Source organism: Pituophis catenifer, unplaced genomic scaffold, assembly GCF_029215685.1.
Source record: "Pituophis catenifer annectens isolate HBS135680 unplaced genomic scaffold, rPitCat1.0.hap2 SCAF_3, whole genome shotgun sequence".
NCBI lineage: Eukaryota > Metazoa > Chordata > Lepidosauria > Squamata > Colubridae > Pituophis > Pituophis catenifer.
The window spans coordinates 20,936,369-20,958,163 of NW_027256883.1; the positions used below are offsets into that span (position 1 = coordinate 20,936,369).

Consider the following 21,795-nt stretch of genomic DNA (forward strand, 5'->3'; position numbering starts at 1 on the left):
CAGTGTGATTTGAGGGGGTGGGGAAAAAAGTCCAAGAATAGCAATTAGACCAGAAAGTCAGAGGCAGGAAGGTAATCCATAATAGGTAAGAAACAAAGACAACAAAAGACAGAGGTGAAATATTCTGTGGAAGGTTATCTTCACCATTGGCCTTAATGAGTTGGGACTGATGAGAAGTGGAACCAAACAATATGAGAAGGGCTGAAACTTTCCTGTTATACCTTTAATACAGATGGTCTTTGGCAATGGAACACAATTGGGGCCAGAACTTCTGTTGCTAAGTGGTGTGGTCATTAAGTGAGTCATGCCCAATTTTACAATCTTTTCTGCCATAGTTGTTAAGCAAATCAGGTGGCTGTCTATAGCGATTCTCAGTCATCTAGGTCATGGTTGTCCCAAAGGTGCTTTTTTCAAGAGGCAACTGGACTTTCTGGTTTTTCTTTGAAGAAAAACCAGAAAGTCCAGTTGCCTCTTGAAAAGTTTGAAGTTTATTAGATTTCTATACTGCTATTCTCCCAAAGGACTCAGGGTGGTGTACAGCCATATTAAAACACATAGGTTTATAAAATTTAAAACCAATTAAAATTGAATATATAAAATTTGGCCCACGAATTAAAACACACATACACCCATTATAAAATTCGTACTAGGCCAGTACGGCTTGCTGGAACAAAAGGGTCTTAAGGGCACAGCGAAAAGTACGAAGCTCTAGGGGCAGCTCATTCCAGAGGGCTGGTGCCCCCACAGAGAAGGCTCTCCCCCTGGGTGTCGCCAGTCGACATTGTTTGGCCGATGGCACCCTGAGGAGCCCCTCTCTGTGGGAGCATATTGGCCAGTGGGAGGTTGTTGATGGCAGAAGACGGTCTCATATATATCCCGGTCCTAAGCCATGGAGTGTTTTAAAGGTGGTAACCAACACCTTGAATCGCACCCGGAAGACCACCAGGAGCCAGTGCAGCTCACGCAGGAGGGGTGTTACGTGGGTGCGGCAAGTCACACCCATAACCACCCACGCAGCCACATTCTGGACCAGTTGGAGCCTCTGAGTGCTCTTCAAGGGGAGCCCCATTAGAGAGTGTTGCAGTAGTCCAGATGGGACGTGATGAGGGCATGAGTGACCATGCGCAGGGCATCCCAGTCTAGAAAGGGACGCAACTGGTGCATCAGGCGAATCCGATAGAAAGCTCCCCTGGCCATGGCCGTCATGTGATCTTCCAAAGACAGCCGTGCATCCAGGAGAACACCCAAGTTGCAAGCCCTCTCTGAAGGGGCCAGGATCTCGCCCCCAATGGTCAGCGATGGAACCAGCTGACTATATCGGGATGCCGGAAGCCACAGCCACTCGGTCTTTTGGGACAAATCAAGTGGCTGTTAAGCAAACCTGGCTTCTCCCATTGTTTTTTGCTTTTTGGAAGCCCACCAGAAAGGTCATGAATGATAATCACATGACCATGAGATGCAGTAGCTGTCATAAATACATGCCAGTTGCCAAGCACTTGAGTTTTGATCATGTGTCCATGGGGAAGCTACAGTGGCCATAAGCTCAAGGACCAGTTGTAAGTCACTTTTTCCAGCACCATCATAAATTCAAATACTCATTAAATGAGTGGTTGTAAGTAAAGTACTCCTACAATACACATTCCATGGTAGAAACATGTTATCTCTTTAGAATATGTGGAACATCTATCCAATGACTTTCAATTCACTTTCCCACATGCTAAATGGGATCTATTGCAAAATAATGATGGTCAACCTAAGATTTCCCGATGCCTGAGAACTGGCCACAAAGCAAAAGGTTCTGCTCCCAGTGGCTATTGCTTTGGATTCTTGTCATCTGACAGAATTGTTTTGTACGCTATCAGAAATGTTCTATAGGCAGGGGATGCATCTTATTTCAACACAGGTAGCCTGCATAGGATTTTTATTTTTTTACTGTCTCTTTTTTGCACTGTGAGCCAAATAAGAAGGACTGCATTTTTGTATTGATCTGTAACTCACACTAATCTATAAGAGGTATTGGCTGAAGTGTAGAGTATAAATACATTAAATAATAAATAATAGAATGGGGGGGGGAAGGAGAGATTAGTTCCAACTAGCAATCGGTATCAATTTAAGGTATTCTGGAACTAGACTGGTTCCTCCAAGTACAATTTGTGCCAATTTAAGATATTTTGGGCCGTAAGAAGTAATATTTTGTCCTTTGCTTTCTAACGTTTCCTAACTGAGCATCTGGAACAGCTCTCTCTCAGACGCACAAATGTATGCAAATATATGTATCCCAGGATAATTTTGCAGAATCCAATTTCTGCAATCCACCGGGACCAGAGTTTTAACCCATAAGTACAGACCTGCAATCATAGTGACCGCAACAGTTTTCCAAAATGGTTGGAACACTCCTATTTTTAGAAATGGACTATTCTAAAATAGAGCTTTTGTTTTCCTGCCAATAAGAGTGTATGCAGGATCGTGCTTGCGTAAGTTATTTGGTGTTTTCTGTAGCGGCGTTTGAATTGGAATTGCGGTCATTTTGACCGCAGATCTTTGTTAATGTATATAATTTTTTATAATGTCGGGACCACATTTTCTGCCAAAAAGAGTGTGATTTGGTGACCCAAACTTGGAAGAAACTGTTCTAACATGGTATGAAGAAGCAGAGAGTGATCTGAGTGAAGTGGAATCATATTGCAATGAAAATTTTGTAATGGACGATGAGGAACCCACAGCCACCACCGATTCTGACATCAGCAATCATGAAGCTCCTGATGAAATTGATGACCGGGTACAATCTACATCGTGCAATAATTTATATAGCAAAAACAAATTCAAATGGTCTTCTGCACCTTTTGGAAGCAATAGATCCAGAACCACTACTCACAATATTGTAGTGCAAGTGCCTGGACTACGGCCAGCAGCTAGAGCGATCATTATGACCTCGTGTCTGTAATAGTGTAGCCAAAATAGTATATCTATGGTTAAGGGTTAATCTTCCATGCTTTCGGACTCGTGCTGGAGCCCATTCTCAGGGAACTTCTTTCTCTCTAGACTGTGTCCTCAGAAAGAGAAATAAGTTCCCTGAGGATGGGCTCCTTCACAAGTATGAAAACTTGAAACTGTGGTCCCGATGACCAACTCAGATTGGATCCAGTCCTCTCTCTCTCTTCCCTCCCCCTGCATCTTCCTTTCTCTTCCCGTCCCTTTCCATTCATTCCCTAGGTTATTCATGCTAAATTGTAAGAAGAAAAATTCTAATACATGTAGACTAGAGGTGGGTTTCAGCAGGTTCTGACCACATCTGGAGAACCGGTAGCAGAAATTTTGAGTAGTTCGGAGAACCGGTAGTAAAAGTTCTGACTGGCCCCACCCCCATCTATTCTCTGCCTCCCAAGTCCCAGCTGATTGGGAGGAAATGGGGATTTTGCAGTAACCTTCCCATGCCACGCCCACCAAGCCACACCCACATAATCGATTGTAAAAAATTTTGAAACCCACCACTGATGTAGACCCAAAGTCATGTTATCTTCAAAGCCATATGAAAAATGGAAATAAAATATATTAACAATTATAACACCAGACTATTGGTCTTTCAAATGACTGATAAAAGTTAAAGTCATATCTTTTGATGTTAGCTATTCAAAAGTTGGGGGGGGGGATCCATTTTTTTTATAGCTCTGCTAGCCAAATGGCAGTGAGCTTACATCATTATTACTGTTGTTACATTTGTGACAGGATTTCCTTTAGAATATATTATCAAAAATAAGGCCAGGAGACAGAGACAGCAATATTTATAGCCATGCTAGTAAGTGAGACACAATGAAAATAAGGTAATATCAGGAGGCAGTGACAAAATAATTATAATAGAGTTGATTTTGGAGTAAAAGACATTCTTGTACAGTCAAAACTTTGTTCTGGGTGATCACAGACATTAAATAATGACATGCTAATGATAAACAGCTGGCATCTTAGTTAAAATAGTTATCTCTGCAGCTTTCAAAGATTTTATGTGCTGAGTTAACCTTTTAGCTCACAAAGAAATTTTTTTTGCAACAGATGAAGACAAATGAAGCGATTAAAGTCACAGCTGCTTCCAGTAGGTAGCAAAAGAGACAAATATTAACCTTCACAGTTTCACAATATACCGTTGAAGAGCTTGTATGACTTTAATGTCACTTAAAAAAAGGGAACAAATTGAACATTAATGCTCCAACATTAATTAATTAATTCAGACAGTCCATCCTTTAAACCTGACACACTATTTAATAGTGATAATTATAATAATTATAATTCCTATTCAATCTAGAAGCTATTTCAACTGTGTCAAAGAAACAACAACATTGACAACAATGGAATCATGAAAGAAGACGCAAAACCATTGATGTTGTACTTCAGCTAGAAGGGGAAAGAAAACATTGATTCAGAGCTGACTTAGGCTAAATATTTTTGATGGTTTTTTTTCTTCTGTGTTTGGAAAAAAAAATCTGAAATTTGAAACTGCACACATCCGTTAATACTTGACAGGCATGTGTTTTATATATCAGTTCTTTCCAGCCTCTGATACAACAACTTTTTATGAAGCCATTTGCCACTCAGATACAAGGTATGGCACTTGATTGTCAGTTCATCTTTCTAGCTGTCTCCACTCTTCAACTTTGGCTGCCATGATGTTGAAGGCGCTTCTGCATGTTCCATTCTTCTGCGAGACTTAAAATAGCATTCTGCTACCAAAGCTCTGATAATCATAATCTAGGTGCCAACATGCTGATGCTGGGTTGTTTTTTTTTGTTTTTGTTTTTTTTTTGGGGGGGGGAGGGAATAATAATAGCTGAGCAATTCCATATCTGGTGGAAATGGCCATCCCTTATATTGAGCTCAGCTGACAACCAAAATAATGATTTTCCTTTCAAGGTTTTTTGTTTTTTAGATCCTCTGCTCAAGTATTACTCATTTTCATATGCTGGAAAATCCTACCTTGTGTGCATTTTAACATCACAGTTTTTCGAATTATGTATCAGTTCAAATTCTTAAGTCTGGAATATCTAAAATAAAATATTGGCCTTTGCTACATGGCCTGTAGGACGCCATTCACTGCTCCCTTCCTCCTGGGAGCAGACCTTCTATTTCTGAATAGAAAGTATGTTCAGACAGCAAAATAGTACTGGAGGGATCCATATGGCAGGGTTTTGTAAGAATGGACATTTTGTAAGAATAGAAAAAACATTTCAGATCTTCACTGGCAATTAATTAGCTTCTCAGGGATATCTACAAGCAGCTCTCAAGACTCCAAATTAATCCCAGGTCTATAGCGGATGGACTTTGGCATCATTGATATATCAAGCATATGTTCTACAAGTGAACTTCAGAAAACTAACTGTGAAAATGTGCTATATATCAAAAGAAATGTGTTATTCTCTAAGGCACACTTATTGACTGAGCAGACTTACCCTTTTTAAGGTCATTTGTTCAACTTCAGTGTGACCATGATTTTTTTTTTTTTTTTGTTAAAAGGGAGGGAGGGATCAGCCACCAGGAAGTGACTAACAGTAGGAATGATACACCATGAATTGTTTAACTGTGGATTATGAATAAGCCTTCAATTGATTACATTCATACCATGGTTAGGTTCACATAATACACCAATCCTAAACATATATTCATTATACACAGAAAATAACATAAATTCCACACCTTAAGATGAATTCCAACATTCCTTCTGTAATTTGACAAACACTTTCAGGATGATTTGTGCACAGATGATTGCCACTTTTGTGTGGCATTTGCGCTTAAAAGAGAATATCAATTTTGATTCATGCAATTAAAGCCCTTTCATAGCATCTAGAGGGGATTCATTTCAATCCATTTTTCAAGGTACTAAAATAGATATGCAAACCTGGGGCATTGCAGTTTTCTGTAGTGTGCAGTTTGCATTTATTAGTATAAAATTATTTTACTTGTGGGGAAAATGGAACAACTGCAAAAAGAAGGACGCCAAGTACCAATTTTCTACATTTCAATTCCATCTGCAGAGTTTTGTGTCTTGGCTACTGTGGTATGAAGAGCTACAATAGTGTCAGGTCCCCAAAGACAGATTTTTTTATAAGAGACAATAGAAAAAAAGTATCTAGCTGCATGGAACAGACACTTCTTCCTGAACACTTAATATTGGATTTTGACAAACTATGGATAAATCCTGTTTCCTTTGATTCCTTAATGTTTGCAGAGGCTGGGGAATTCTAGGCATTGGAGTTCACACATCTTAGAGATGTTAAAGCTGAGAAACATTGATTTAGAGGATTATCACCTTAAACCAATACAATATCATGATGCAAATGTTTGCATGCAGCAATTCTTAATTCACAACATTATGAAAATCCAACAGAGATTCTTCTTTTTTTCCCTTTTTTGTTTATTTTTATTTTTCATGGCACAGACTGCAAGATATATAAATGGTTTCTCAGCTTAAAATAAGATAAGTTTAGTGTTTACTACCTAAATGATAAACGATCAATTGAGAAGCAAATTGTTGGACATATTATGGTTCTTTTCTGTTTAAATTTACAGGGACGTGTCCAAAATGGGAAATAAGATGTGTTTCCAAGTCATAACAAGACATTTGAGATATATGTGTTATCATTCTAAGGCTCAATCAATGCCATTCCATATGTTTTACCATTCCAAGGCTGGATCAATTTATTTGTTATGGATTCAGACAAACCAGAATGCATAAAAAGTTGTAGATATTCTGCCATGGGAAATTGGAATTCAGGACAAATCTCTTGAGAACAAAAAAAACAAAAAAACAAAACAAAAAAAACCTGTAGAACCACTAGATTTCATCAAAAAGTTATACACTTTGTTACTGCCCTTTACTGCCATATAGTGTGATGATTTTTGTAGCCTCAACCTTATTCAACTTAGCTATAGGTATTCTAATTAAAAATGTGAAGAAAGATGGGTGGCTCCATGGTTTTGGTCCATCATACTAAGCAAAGTCTTCTGTTGATCTTCTGTTGATCTTGAGATCCAGATACCTTTATATAAATGGTGAGTTCTGACAACTTCAAAGGCATTCTAGAAGCTAGTACAAAGAGCATTGAAAGGATACATGTACTCTGCTGTGCTGGTTAAGTCATAATAATTGTGATGATGGTCTTGTATTATCATATTTTTTTGCCCAGCAAAATCTATATTCTGTTGGCTTGCTTTGGTTCAATTGACTTTTTTTTCTGATTTAATTTGAAAAGCAAAGAGCAACTATGTAACAGACCAACTAAACTAAGAAAGATTAGTATGAGGGTTTTTTTTCCCATTTACTTCACTTGAGTCTATCTGCTTTTCTTTTCATTTTGAAGGAGACACATATTAACTCAACTGCATGAAATCCATCAGTACCTTACCTTCCAGGGAGCTGGATAATGGAATGATAATGGAGAAGAAAAAATAGTTTTTGGTCTAAGCATCTGCATCTCTGCGTGATATGAGGTCATGTGGCTTCAGAATGAGGATAAACTTTGTCTGATCTAGTTTGGCCAGGAATTGGAGTACAGCAATGTTATCATTGATGAGATATGAAAAACAATAGAATATGACTGGGATTATGGAAGGGTTAGAGGATAAATGATAGATATATTCAATGCAATTCTCACAGCATAGGGAGAAAGGAAACACATATAATATCTTTTAATGTAAGCCACATTCATTAGTTCTGCTCTGAAAGTCCCATCCAAGGAGCCATAAAGTTCAATGTGAACCTTACTTAGTGGTATTCCTAAGGACACTCATCCAGTGTGCATCTCTCACAGTGACAGATAAAGACCCATGACAGCAGTAGTGAAATCTATTTTTTTTTTACTACCGGTTCTGTGGGCGTGGCTTGGTAGGTCTGGCAGGGGAAAGATACTGCAAAATCCCCATTCCCTCTCTACTCCTGGAACAAGGATATTGCAAAATCTCCATTCCGATTCCGGATTTACGTACTTTCCGTCAGGCCCTCAAAACCTTTTTATTTCATCAAGTCAGGCTGGTCTAATCTCTCCAATTGTGTATTTTAATTTGGATTTTTAATGGGGGATTTTAACTCTCGGGCCAAAATGTTTAATTTATTTTTAAATTGTTTTTAAATTTTGTATTTGATGTTTTTTACTTCTGGCTGTTCACGCCCTGAGTCCTTCGAGAGAAGGGTGGTATATAAATTTAAATATTAAATTAAATTAAATTCCCATCCCACTCTGGGGCCAGCCAGAGGTGGTATTTGCCGGTTCTCCGAACTACTCAAACTTTCCGCTACCAGTTCTCCAAACTGCTCACAATTTCCGCTACTGGTAGAACTTGTCAGAACCTGCTGAATTTCACCCCTGCATGACAGTATGATTTTTTTCAAATTACATGAATTACTGGCTTATAACTCAGTTGAGTTACAATTAGTGGGGCAACATTTTGGGAGTGGGCAGAAGTCTGAAAACATTAAGGGGCTAACCTTAAGTCTTCTTCCATTGGCAGTTCAAAGAAATCCAGCAAGGAGAGGTTTATTTTAACAATAATGGGAAGTAGTTCCTAAAATTAGAAGTAGTTCCAAAAATTAAGGGTCCAAGTGTATCAGTTGATGTTTATCCAGCTTTATCTACAATGGAGAACAAGCTATTGTTTTGGATGTGAGTTGTTGGGCAAGAGATATATTGTTGGACAACCATTGCCATTTTATTTTATTTTATTTTATTTTATTTTATTTTATTTTATTTTATTTTATTTTATAAAATAAAATAAAATAAAATAAAATAGTAATAAAATAAAATAGTAAAATAAAAATAAAATAGTAAAATAAAAATAAAATAAAATTTAAGTAACACAATAAAAGCATCTAGTCAGTCACTTATTTAACTAAACAAACTGTTGTGAGTAGAAATGCCTCCGGTCTGCTTCCCATCTAAATGACTAAAGGACTGTCACCTGAGGTATCATTGGTTGAGAAACACTAACCTACACAATTAGTAATGGATCTCCAAAATTAATTTGGGGAATATGGGACATTTATGTCACTTGCTCAAAATATGTGTTGACCCTTTCCTTTAACTTTTCATGGCTAACTTAAGAGGTGATCAAGAGGTTGGTGATCTTGAGCATGCTGAACCAGGAACTGCAGCTGCTAGAAGAACATGCGTTGGATGATTCCAGCCAATTTTGGTTGTGTTCTACCTGGGCCATTTCCTCTCCATAAGAATTGGTGAACTTCTGATAAGTAGTCTGACTGGTTCTCTAACTATCTAACTCTTCTAGCCATGCTTGTTCAGTATTTTTTTAAAAAGAAAAGATGGAGGGACATAGAGAATTTAACTACTAGCAGGTAGGTCCTACACTGAAGGTTAGAAGAAACCTTAAAGCAGAATATCAAATATTTCTATTAATTTACTGTATGTACACATATATCTAGTTTAGTTTAGTTTAGTTTAGTTTAGTTTAGTTTAGTTTAGTTTAGTTTAGTTTAGTTTAGTTTAGTTTATTGTCATTGCACTTTGTACAACAAAATTAAATGCCATCTTCAGTGTGGCATCTAGCATGCAGTAGTGTGACAGTTCAGAACAAACAGAAGAACTCATTCCCTCAAATAAGCAAATGAACTATATTTGGGATGGTTGAGAATGTCCTTTTTAACTTTATAGTCATTTTGTAATCAATGAAGAAAAACAATGGAAAAGGGTGAGGAGGGGTAATCTCACTTTGTTTTATTAAAGCTACTACCCATTTTAGTACAGTGAAACAAAACTGAGACTGAATTAGATTGGGTCTGTGTAGTTAGGTCCAGAGAAAGGCAAATAACTAGATATTTATCACTAGTCACCATCAGAGTACTTTTCCAATGGTTGTTAGCCTTATTATGACCCTATATATGCTGCATTCTCCTTAAATATCTGCTGCTTCACTCCAGGATTTCACCCAAAACATCCTACTCATCCAAGCCTTCTTAACTCTATTAGAGTAGATCAGGAGTCTCCAACCATGACAACTTTAAAACTTGTGGACTTCAATTCCCAGAATTCTTCAGCCAGCTTTGGGAATTTGGGAATTCTGGGATTTGAAGTCCACAAGTCTTTAAGTTGCCAAGGTTGGAGACCCCTGGCCTAGATATCTATAGCAATTCTCCAAGAAGGTTCCACACCCATTTTCCCCATTCAGGTGACCCTGAGAGCACAGATAAACCTCCAAGTGGCCTCAACAACTCTCAGAAATAGGGCTAACAGTCAGATGACTGTAAGGAATATAAATCCTTCCATCTTCCACCATTCAGTCAGAAGAAGCTTCTTGGATGAAAAGCGAAACATCTTCAAGGAAAAAAACATAGTCCAGTTGCCTTTTGAAAAAGCACCTTTGGGTCTGTTGGCTTAAATAAGAGAATTCAACAATCCAATTGCAAGATAAACAATAATGTCCAATCAGAGCAATAAAGTACAACATTCAAAGTACATTCAAAATATGTCCAGTAGGAAACATCTGAAAATCATGGTTTGTTTCTGGAATAGACTCCTATGCAGATGTGTATATACAAACATATACATATACACAGACCTATGCATACCCTTCTAGATAGCATACCCATCTTTTCCTGTTTTTCATAATTGCCTACATTCATTCATTCATTTTGGCAAAGGAGGCTTCTCCCTTTGTAAATATATTATACTCACTCTCTTATTTCTAAATTGTCAGTATAGTAAATAATCCATTTTTTTTTTAATAATGAAAAGGCTTCCCACAATATTATTATTAGTAGTTGGCACAGAAAGAATATGAAGGATAAGATAGCTTACTAAGGATGGGAATTTGTAATTTTGGGAACTGTTTTCATTTTTGAGAAATGTTTTGCCTAGCTCTGATTTCATTGTGTGCCCTTTAAAATCATGTCAGAAACTACATTTTCTCATTAATTACCAAATCTAATTTTCAGCAAGGAATCATTACAACAGCCTAATCAATCTGTATGTTAAAGAAGCAAATATGATAGCAATAGCACTTAGACTTATATACCACTTTATAATGCTTTACACCTTCTCTATGTGTTTTACGGAGTCAGTATATTGCCTCCAACAATCTGGGTGCTCATTTTACCGAACTCGAAAGGATGGAAAGTTGAGTCAATTTTGAACTGGTCAGGATCGAACTCCTGGCAGTGAGCAGAGTTATCCTGATGTTTATAGATATCAGTTTAAAATGGTGATTCAATACAGCAACCATGGAATGTTTCCTTGGAATCTGCCAGATCTCCTGATTAATTTGATTTGCGTTTTCTAAAGGATCATACCCTTATTTGTTTTTAGCTGTGGAATGCTATAAAAGGATCAACTTCATTTATTTTTGATTTTTATCAATAACAGATACAAATAAATACAAGTAAATAACTATAATGGTACATGAGAATGACCTTGGGAGATAGGAGGAATGCTCCCATCCTGGTCAATTGTCTGAGAAGAGGCAGCTTGGTTTACAGGTGGGGGAAAAAATGTATCTAGCCTGTCTCAGTCAAGATCATCTTCCTTATTCTTTAGGATACCAAGCATAAACTATCATTTTATAATAGTCAGATTCTTGCAAAATTTCAGATCATATGCATTCTTTGAGTCTGTCATGCATTGTTGTAATATATATTTAATACATCATTTGTAATATATGTCATTGCATCATTTCAGATCAGATTAAAGGTTGATTCTCTAGGACCAGATATAGATAGACTGAAAAAAAAAAGAGTCTAGCCATGTGTTCGCAAAGAGTTGACACTGACTTGATAGTCCTTGCGCAATCAATCAGTGTATACATTAATGGTGGCAATTCATTTATCTTACCAGTTTGGGAAAGCTTAATTGTAGCTTGTTCCATTTATCAGCTTCATGCTGTTCAATCTTAAGGGAAATGAAACCTTTGTATAAAATAGGGGCTGCTGGAGTCAGTCTTCCCTGAGCAGACTAACAATGTCTTGTCCAGGAAGAAGCACTGCGAAGACAGATGTTCATCCTTAACAACAACAACAAACATATCTGCCTTTTAGGTCAGAATTTCTTTGTTGCATCTGTCAATGGCAAAGGCAACTAAGCTCCTGCCAAAGTTAAACTTTCATAAAGTGGCCACATATAATTATTTTTCTATGCTTTCATGTAAAATACCTTTTCAAAATACTGTTGGTGGAAATGAGAATGTTGTGTTGGCATGTACATCAGTGACATAGGAAATGAGAATTCTATATTAATGCATTAATGGCATTGCATGCATTAGTGTTTTGGTACATAAGAAACTGCATGTTTCACCCCTCCCATGATTAAGACTTTTAACAATTAAAGTGGCCTGAATCCCAGAAGATCGCCAAATATCAGTTTTTACTAATTTCACCAAGGTCTCTGTTTATGCGCTCTTATATGAGTGTATCAAAATAATGTATGTAAACTCACTGGATTTCAAATAAGTTTCTCACAAGTCATGTTGTCTTTAGTCATTAGTTAGTTAATTAATTAAGTCATTAGACAACGGGTCTAATGTGTGGGTCTGGATGGGGAGAAACAGGCTTCGACTCAACCCTTCCAAGACCGAGTGGCTGTGGCTGCCGGCGTCCCGGTATAGCCAGCTGGCACCATCGCTGGTTATTGGGGGTGAATCATTGGCCCCCATGGAAAGGGCCTGCAACTTGGGCATCCTCCTGGACACACGGCTGTCTTTAGAAGAGCATATGACGGCCATGGCCAGGGGGGTGTTCTATCAGGTTTGCCTGATATGCCAGTTGCGCCCCTTTCTGGATCGGGACTCCCTACGCACGGTCACTCAAGCACTCATCACTTCTCATCTGGACTATTGTAACACTCTCTACATGGGGCTCCCCTTGGGATGCACCCGGAGGTTCCAACTGGTGCAGAATGCGGCCACATGGGGGATTATGGGAGCGACACGCTCCCATGTGACTCCTCTCCTGCACGAGCTTCATTGGCTTCCGGTGGACTTCCGGGTGCGCCTCAAGGTGTTGGTGATCACCTTTAAAGCGCTCCATGGCTTAGGGCCGGGGTACTTACGGGACCGCCTTCTGCCACCAATTGCCTCCCACCGGCCAGTTCGCTCCCACAGAGAGGGCCTCCTGAGGGTGCCGTCGGCCAGACAATGCCGGCTGGTGACCCCCAGGGGGAGAGCCTTCTCTGTGGTGGCACCTACCCTCTGAAACAATCTACCCCCAGAGATACAAGTGATCCCAGACTTCCGGACTTTTCGTTGGGCCCTTCAAACCTATTTTTTTTCAGTTAGCCGGGCTGTCCTGATTTTATGGTTGGTTTTTAAAATTTGACATTGATTTTAATTGAAATGTTTTAAATTATGGGCCAAACTTTATTTAATTATTTTAAATCTATTTTAACTTTTATGTACAAATGTTTTATTTTGGTTGTTCACTGCCCTGAGTCCGAAAGGAGAAGGGCGGTATAGAAATCTGAAAAATAAATAAATAATAAATAAATAGAACTACACCGCCTTAGGTCTGATCTAAGCGTAGTACATAAAATTATCTGCTACAATGTCCTACCTGTCAATGACTACTTCAGCTTCAACTACTTCAGTTTGTTCATGAGAAAGCAATAGATACAAACTTAAAGTAAACAGCTCCAAACTCAATTGCAGAAAATATGACTTCAGCAACAGAGTGGTCAATGCCTGGAATGCACTACCTGTTGTGGCCCGTACACGGCCTGTGCAGCTAGTAGCTGATTCAGACAGTGAGGAGGCTGGTGTGGTGCTGCGCCAGCAACCTGTGCAGCTGTCAGTTGAGTTGGACAATGAGGAGGCTGGAGAAGATGTGGTGCCAGAGGTGGGGATTTAGCCAGGGCCTTCAGAACCTCCAGAAGCTCCCTTAAGTGAAGAGGACGAAGAGGACGAGCCTCTTCACGATGCATGGGCGTGCAGAGCTGCCAAAAGGTGGGAGTGGCTCCTCAGGAGGAGGTCTCCTTGAGAGTAAGACTTGGGGCTAATTGGCCACTCCCTTAGCCTATTTAAGGAGGAACGCCGACTGAAGCAATTCGCAGGGAACAACTTAGTTCACATACCTTCGTGTCTTGTCTTGCTTATCTTATCAGCTTCCTGCAAATTGCTTCTGGGCATTCTGCCAACCATAGTAAGTTTTCAGTTATTATTCATATTATTATGCAATTAATTAACAGCTGTTGTTGTAAAAGACTGGTTTGTTCAGTAAATTAGGGTTTGAACGGGCTTTGTGTGTGCTGCGTCCTTTGGGGTCCGTAGCTGGGGCAGAACATTACCTGACTCTGTGGTTTCTTCCCCAAACCCCCAAAACTTTAACCTTAGACTGTCTACCGTGGACCTCACCCCATTCCTAAGAGGTCTGTAAGGGGCATGCATAAGCGCACCAGCGTGCCTACCGTCCCTGTCCTATTGTCCCTTTTTATTCGTATCCATTTCATGTACTCATAATCATGTTTTATACTTTTATCTGTTATATATGCTTGACAAATAAATAAAATAAAATAAATAAATAAATAAATAAATAAATAAATAAATAAATAAATAAATAAATAAATAAATAAATAAATGTTTTGCTTTTGGGGGAGAAGGTGACTCATGTGACCAACCTCTGAATTAGTGGCATTTTCTTAATTACTTGGGAGATTCATCAGCCATATTAAGAACATAGACACTCTGAAATCAACTAAAAGGAAGCTGGAACAGTTATGCAACTTGCTGATTTCCTGTGCAGACTGCATTTGTGATTTATTCGTTTACATTTATGAACCTTTGTATTTATAAACCAAGATTTATTGCAGCTCTGTTCTTAGGGATTCTATAACTGATGGGGAAAAAAACTCAAGATGCTCATATTTATCCACTAAGAGGAATGTGTATATGAAGTGATGGATGCTTATTCTTTCATAGAAGGACTTTTAATTTTTTTTTTCTATAATACATTAATCTGGACCATGGGAAGAGCTCACACAAGTTATGAATATATGAATATTTAATGTATTCAGTAATAGAGTAATTATTTGAAATGTTAAACTCAAATTATTAAGAGTGACCAAAATTGTAAAACCTTGTCTCTGCTCAAATTTGGGTTTATATGTATAATCTGCAAATGACAGATTATAATTGCTCTTAGTGATTAAAACTTTAAAGTTTTATACAGCCTGTGAGAGATGATTTGAAAGCTTTAATTGCACAGAATTATTTCTTTCTTTGCATTGCAAACAACTTTTGGTTTTACATTTATATCATCACAGTCCAGAGCATTTAATAGTGCATTGGTGTTGATTCCTCCATCCGGTATTTTATAAATAAAATGATTTTGACATGAGATGTACAAGAAGGCCATTAGTTTCATATGGTGCTTTCTCTGATATGCAGATGGTGCGATCATGTATTCAATCGTATCAAGATTGTTTTTGCAGGTGCAAAATCCTATTAATAAGTTGTAATGAGGATTTTATGGTACATTGATAGAAACACATAGAGATGCATTAATAATCAAGAAGAAAACTTTGAAAGAACTAAGAGCTGTAAGGAACTGAGAATTCACTGTGATCTCGAGAAAGTACAGAAATAATAATTTGAAAAGGCTGAAGATTAATCCGAAAAGGGCAGGGGCATTGTTTTAAGAAAGTGTAGCCTTCTTCTAAAAATTATAAACATAGTGAAAATTATGGGGTGTATATTGAAACTGTCTGATGTGGACATTGGTTTTCCACATGTCCTAGTGGTATTATATTGTTTCCAGAGGATTAGGTTTATAGTAGTTTATAGTCCTCTTGAACTTTGTATTACCTGTAGAACATATTTCAGTGGTGGGTTTATCAGTGGTGTTGGTGATGGCTTTGTATTTTTATCAGTGGAGGCTAGGAACGAAGTACATCTGTTACTAATACAAAAAGAATAGACCTGGCCTTTGTTAGCCATATAATATGGACACTTGTCTAAACAACTCCTGTTCTGTTCCGTTTCGTTCCATTCCGCTCTGCTCCATTCCATTCTGTTTAGAATTGCTGTACCGTATGACTGTCACTGGGTGTTGTGCCCTGTGATTCTTGACAAGTGTATCTTGTCTTTTTATGTACACTGAGAGCATATGCACCAAAGACAAATTCCTTGTGTGTCCTATCACACTTGGCCAATAAAAAATTCTATTCTATTCTATTCTATTCTATTCTATTCTATTCTATTCTATTCCATTCTATTCTAGAACTATTCTATTCTAGACTATTCTATTCTATTCTAGACTGATAAAAATGTAACTGTTGTTGGAAGCAAAGTTTTTCAGTAAGTTTACATGAGTTGTACTGATTGCTGCTGGATTTAGGATCAACCTACTTATGTTCTGAGATATCCAGAAAGTTCACTATGAGATTGGATATGTGATGGGCATGAGAAGTAGGCCTTTTCAGAAAGAAAGAAAAGAATAACTTATTTTATATGACTTCCTCCTTTTGAACAAAATTTCTTTTCATCAGGTTTGATTTTAAGTTGTATAGAAAAAAAAATCTTTTCTCTCTAACATACTTTCTACTTTTCATTCTCAATTGGCATTGCTGTTAATTCTCTCAGAGGAAAATGTATCCTGGCTGCTAAATATTGGCAGAACACAGAGAGATGGGGAAAAAAAAAAGTCTTACTAAGCAATCTCTATAATTTAGCTGAAGGTCTGTTCAGAATAGGTCAAGTCCTAGTTGTAATTTCTGAGAAAAGTGATAGTGAGAAGTCAAATTCTGAAGGCCTGAATTTTAAGTTCTCTGCATAATTATGCTTTCACAAAAATTAAAGGAGACTAGATCCTTGAAAGCATTTTGTTATATGAGATGGACACTGTTCTGAGATTAAAGTGGAAGCTTTTTTAACACACATTTCTATCCATTATGGGATTAAAAAGAAGCCTGCATGCTGCTGCTACAGTATACTCTATTAAATTTTCATGTCAGGTACAAGGTATTTTTTTCAACTAATTCAGAGCCTCAGCAGTCTTCTAAGAGTACAGCCATTACCGCTGTAATTGAGTCAATCCATATCGCTGCTGGTCATCCTTTTCTTTTCCTTTCCATCTTTTCCAGTATTATGGAAACTGGGTCTTCACATAATGGTCCAAAATAGAACCACTTAAGCCTTGTCCTGTATATCTTGATTGAAATATTTGGATTGATCTGTTCTAATATCCTGGGTATCAATGCTCTTCTTGACTTTTTTCCAACACTAGTGTTCAGAAGTGTCAATATTCTTTCTAGCTTGCTTCTTTAAAATCTATGGTACTTTCATTTCCATAGAGTAGGGGTGTCAAACTCGCGTCGTCACAGCTTCATCACGTGATGTATCATGACTTGTTTCCCCTTTGCTAAACTGGGCATGGGTGTGGCCAGCACATGACCCATCTGACCTATGGGCCGCAAGTTTGACAGCCCTTTCATAGAGTGTCATAGGGAAAAGCATTGCCACAGATTCCAATATGGTCTCTCTCAATATTCAGTCAGCATATATATATAGAATAAATATGGAGAGAATATACTTATTGTCACACATTCTTGCTGGATGTCAAAACAGTCTGTTTTGCCATGTTCTGACTCTGCTGTGGCCTTTTCTCCTGGGTATGGGTTTCACCTAAGACCAATGAAAAATTCTGAAATTCCCATTTTCCAGAGGATATTCCATTAGTTGACATGGTCAACACAAAGTGTTTTGTTACCCAGTTTGCTGGCATAGCTTAGTTTAAAATCTTCCTCTGTTATAAATCTACATAATAAATCTGCCAGATCTTGTAGGGCTAGTGACAAGACATATCTGGGTAAACTGAATGTGACCACATGTTTGTTGGACCCGTGTCCCTCCTGGTTAGTGCTGGCTTCCCAGGAGGTGACGCGAGGCTGGCTCCAGGGGATTATAAATGCTTCACTGGGCGAGGGTGTCTTTCCCGCCGCCTTGAAAGAGGCGGTAGTGAGACCTCTCCTCAAGAAGCCTTCCCTGGACCCAGCAGTATTGGCTAATTATCGTCCAGTCTCCAACCTTCGCTTTGTGGCGAAGGTTGTTGAGAGCGTGGTTGCGCGACAGCTCCCGCAGTACCTGGATGAAACGACGTATCTAGATCCATTCCAGTCGGGCTTCAGGCCTGAGTACAGCACAGAAACGGCACTGGTCGCATTGGTGGATGATCTCTGGAGGGCTCGGAACAGGGGGTGCTCCTCTGTCCTGGTCCTGTTAGATCTCTCAGCAGCTTTTGATACCATCGACCATGGTATCATGCTGCACCGGTTGGAAGAGTTGGGGGTGGGAGGCACCGTACTACTGTGGTTCTCCTCCTTTCTCTCTGACCGGTCGCAGTCTGTGTTGACAGGGGGGCAGAGGTTGACCCCGAGGCCCCTTATATGTGGGGTGCCACAAGGATCGGTCCTCTCGTCCCTTCTGTTCAACATTTATGTAAAGCCACTGGGCGAGATCATTCGTGGTTTCGGGATGGAGTATCACCAGAATGCTGACGACACCCAGTTGTACATTTCCACTCCAGACCACTCCAACAATGCCCTTGAAGTGATGTCCCGGTGCCTGGAGGCCGTACGGATCTGGATGGGGAGAAACAGGCTCAGGCTCAACCTATCCAAGACCGAGTGGCTGTGGTTTCCGACGTCCCGATATAGTCAGCTGGTGCCATCGTTGACTATTGGGAGTGAATCATTGGCCTTCACGGAAAGGGCTCGCAACTTGGGTGTCCTCCTGGATTCACGGCTGTCTTTAGAAGAGCACTTGACAGCCGTGACCGGGAGGATTTTTCATCAGGTTCTCCTGATCTGCCAGTTGCGTCCCTTTCTAGATCGGGACTTCCTACGCACGGTCACTCTTGCCCTCATCACCTCCCATCTGGACTACTGTAACGCTCTCTACATGGGGCTCCCCTTGAGGAGCACTCGGAGGCTCCAACTGGTGCAGAGTGCGGCCGCCGCGTAGGTGGTAATGGGAGCGACATGGCGCTCCCATGTAACACCTCTCCTGCGCGAGATGCACTGGCTCCCAGTGGTCTTCTGAGTGCACTTCAAGGTCTTGGTTATCACCTTTAGAGCGCTCCATGGCTTAGGACCTGGTTACTTACGGGACCGCCTGCTACCACCAATAGCCTCCCACCGACCAGTACGCTCCCATAGAGAGGGGCTCCTCCGGGTGCCGTTGGCCAAACAATGTCGACTGGCGACCCCCAGGGGGAGAGCCTTCTCTGTGGGGGCACCTACTATCTGGAATGAGCTCCCCCCAGAGATACGGAGGATTCCTTCCGTCGCGCGCTCAAGACGTTCTTATTTCATCAAGCTGGCCTGACCTAAGTTTTTCCCCTTTTTAAATGGAAATTTTAAATTTGTTTTTAAATTATTGGGGTTTTAAATTTTCAGCCAAATTATTTAATTCATTTTATTTTATTTTAAATTTTGTAGTTATATGTTTTATTCTATGGCTATTCACCGCCCTGAGTCCTTCGGGAGTAGGGCGGTATACAAATTCAATAAAATAAATAAATAAATAAATAAATAAATAAATAAATAAATAAATAAATAAATAAATAAATAATAATATACCTCAGCCAAGATCTCTTTTAACAAATTAGTAGAAAACCCTTCTCTGCAGTTTTACTTGAATCAGCAGATAATGGCACAGCTGAAATTAAGCTAGCTGTTGATTGTTTGGGTCTAGTTGTCAGTTGCCAATTGCTACGCCAAGATTATTAATAGACAACAGACATACTCTTGTCCTGCATATTAAGATTAGGCTATCTGGAAGGTAAATGGCCACCTTTCCTATTAACGTGCCTAATAGTAATCAGGGAAAAACTTTATTCTGTTGCCTGCATTCAAATCAATCCACACAATACGACCAAGTATCCAATGTATGTTTTTTGCTCAGTTTAACATAGTTATAATTTGGAGGAGTTGGTACAAAATTGGGAACATCACTATCTCACTTTTCATCACATTGACTAAATGCATAAAAGGCAAAATTATGGAATAAGGCATATTAAATTCAGTGAGACTTCATTCAATAAAATCAAGCTTGGAAATGTACTGATAAGCATAGGCCTGGCATGTGTTTGTTGATATCAGACCAATTAAATTAGAAGATTAGAGCCAAAGTAGTTCAACTGAAAGTAACATCGTGACTAACATTGAATGCAAATGTTGAAGAATTACTTGGGGATTAACCTTGCCAAATAATAGATGGATTCTATATCTATTCATCATCATACTTCATTAATGTGTTCTGAATAACAAGTTGAAATATCTGCTGTCAGCTGTAAAACAACTGTTCCATGAGCCAAAGATAACCAGACCATATTTGTTGTGTTCAATTCAGCCTAATATCTTTTTAGACTTTTTACTTTTGCCCCATTGAGATGTATTTATTTTACTTTGACTCTGGGAACAAGATTAATAGAATGTCGTACATGTAGTTAACAACCACAACAAATATATCTTATTTTATAAGACCCAAATATTTTTTTTGTCTTTTAATGACCCCATAATCCCTTGCATTGGGGTGGAGTCTGGGCAACTGAATGGAGCTGAGTATTTACTGGCTGGATGCCCTTCCTGTCGCCAATGCAGGGTTCACAGCTGATATTTACTCATAGTGTCCAGAGAGGAAATACTTGCCACTACCAACTCACAGCCTCCTGATTGTGAGGCAGGAGCTCTACCCCTAGGCCACTGCGCCACTCTTATAAGACCCGAATATGACTGTCTAAAATATTTGGCACAAAAGAATGGAAGCAAGAGGAAGATAAGCAACATTAGATTTTAATTCTTAAGACAATAAGGAAGAAGAGAAACAGTTGAGAGGGGAATAAATGTCTGTTGCTTCCCATTTTTTTGCATATTATAAAATAGCTGTAAAATTATGCTGGTGGGGAAAAAGGATGCTAACAAAGCTGATTCTTAGAAAAGTTGATGAAGTAAGCCTTGTTTATATTACTCTCTTCTTCCTGCAGCCCTTAAGTTAATTACATTGTCATATGCTAGTAAAGACCCGTTTCCAGATATTTTTTTTCTAATAGATACTTCCCATTTGTTTGGGTTTTTTTGATAGCGGAAGATGCATGCGGAGGAACAATGAGGGGATCCAGTGGTGTCATCTCTAGTCCTAATTTTCCAAATGAGTACCATAATAATGCAGACTGTACATGGACAATTGTGGCAGAACCTGGAGACACCATCTCACTCATCTTTACGGATTTTCATATGGAAGAGAAATACGATTACCTGGAAATAGAAGGTTCTGAACCACCCACAATATGGTAAGTAAAATCATTTGTATTAAAAATGGCAGCAAATTCCTTCTGGATAATAGCACAAAGGTGTATGATTTTTCCATGGTTTCATGTAAACATCCGAACAAGACTTTTAGTGAGCTTAGGTAAAACAATATAAGTAGCTCTCAAATTATGACCACAGTTGGAATCAGAATTTCCATTGCTACGTAAGGTGATTGTTAAGTGTTCAATTTTACAACATTTATGTCATAAGTTGTAAGTTATGTGAGTTGTTAAGCAAATCACTGCAGTTGTTAAGTGAACTATGCAGTCATTAAGCAAATTTGACTTCACCCATTGGCATTGCTTGTTGGAAAACCAGAAGATCACAACTAGCAATTATATAATCCTAAAATGCTACAGCCATTGTAAATACATTGGTTGCCAAGTGCCCAAGTTTTGATCATATGACCATGTGACAGTCATACATGTGACGACCAGTTACTTGTTTTTTCAGTGCTATTAATACTTCAAACTGTTGCCAAACAAATTACTGTAAATCAAGGACTGCCTGT

General features: G+C 38.8%; 1 protein-coding gene across 1 annotated transcript in view; it reads left to right on the forward strand.

The window, feature by feature from the left end:
• Positions 1-21,795, forward strand: part of CSMD3 (CUB and Sushi multiple domains 3) — a 700,075-nt gene that overhangs the window by 240,445 nt on the left and 437,835 nt on the right. Inside the window, exon 5 of the mRNA XM_070942050.1 lies at positions 21,058-21,265. Within this exon, the coding sequence (XP_070798151.1) occupies positions 21,058-21,265 (208 nt within the window). The remainder of the gene's footprint in view (positions 1-21,057; positions 21,266-21,795) is intronic.